The sequence below is a fragment of the Chaetura pelagica genome, unplaced genomic scaffold (genome assembly GCF_000747805.2).
Source record: "Chaetura pelagica isolate M959 unplaced genomic scaffold, ChaPel_1.0 scaffold533, whole genome shotgun sequence".
NCBI classification, from domain to species: Eukaryota; Metazoa; Chordata; class Aves; order Apodiformes; family Apodidae; genus Chaetura; species Chaetura pelagica.
This window is the reverse complement of record NW_009952814.1, coordinates 89,785-90,698: the sequence shown is the minus strand read 5'-3', so window position 1 is coordinate 90,698 and position 914 is coordinate 89,785. Positions and strand designations below refer to the sequence as shown.

At 55.3% G+C, this 914-nt stretch overlaps 1 protein-coding gene across 1 annotated transcript in view; it reads left to right on the top strand.

Moving 5' to 3' along the window:
- Positions 1-653, top strand: part of PMF1 (polyamine-modulated factor 1) — a gene marked incomplete at its 5' end in the record, with an annotated part of 3,942 nt that extends 3,289 nt beyond the window's left edge. The window contains 2 exons of the mRNA XM_009995052.1: positions 120-315; positions 600-653. Coding sequence (XP_009993354.1) covers positions 120-315; positions 600-653 — 250 coding nt within the window. The remainder of the gene's footprint in view (positions 1-119; positions 316-599) is intronic.
- Between the last annotated feature and the right edge of the window lie 261 nt (positions 654-914).

Sequence of the window (914 nt, the reverse complement as noted above, 5' to 3'; positions counted from 1 at the left end):
GTCCCTGCCCATGCAGGGGTGGGACTGGATGATCTTTAAGGTCCCTGCAACCCAACCCATCCCATCATTCTCTGAACCCTGCTGCTCTCTGGCTGCCTCACACCCCAGTTTGTTCCCAGGCGTCCCAGCGGGATCCCTGAGCAGGATGTGCACAGTGCCATGGTGCCCTACCTGCTGAAGCACAGGGCCTACCTGAGGAGGGTCCTGAGGGAGAAAGAGGAGGAGAACAAGAAGGCAGCAGAGTCTGTGCTGGCAGGGAGGGCCAGGGTGGCTGAGCTGCAGCAGCTGATTCAGGCTCGGAAACGTTCCTGGCAGGTAAAAGAAACAAGAACCCATTAAAACCCCTTTTCTCTGCAGCATCAGCCAGAAGGAAACTCTGCTCAGAGGCCTGGCTGGGAAATTTCTTCACTGTTCAACCCTTAGCCAAGAGTTCACCAGGAGCCAAAAAAACTGGCCCTGGGCATTTTCCCTGGAGGTCTTGGATGTGTTTCCCTGGGTGGGGTGTGAGGGAGATGAGGGGTCGTGGCCCAGCCGTGCAGGGGACAGGCCTGGCTGTGACACAAGCACTTGGCTGAGCTCACTGGTTGTTTTCCCTCCAGGCAATTAGTGAAGAGCAACAGGAACTCATCCTGACCTTCAAGGAGCCCCAGTGAGGAGGCAGGAGGTTCCAGAGTGTTTCCTGGGAGTTCATCCTTATCTCGGAAGGACCAAAAAAGGTGTTGGGATCAGGGACCCTGAGGGTGTCCTGAACAAACCACCCACATTCATCCTGGAAACTTCCAGAGGGACTGAAAAGCTGCTGGAATTTCACCAATTGCACCTTCACGTTTGTGAAGGAATAAACAAGGAGACACCAGTGGGAAGAGATGATGATTCCCTGTCCCCTGCTCAGCTCCACAGGGAGGAGAACCCTC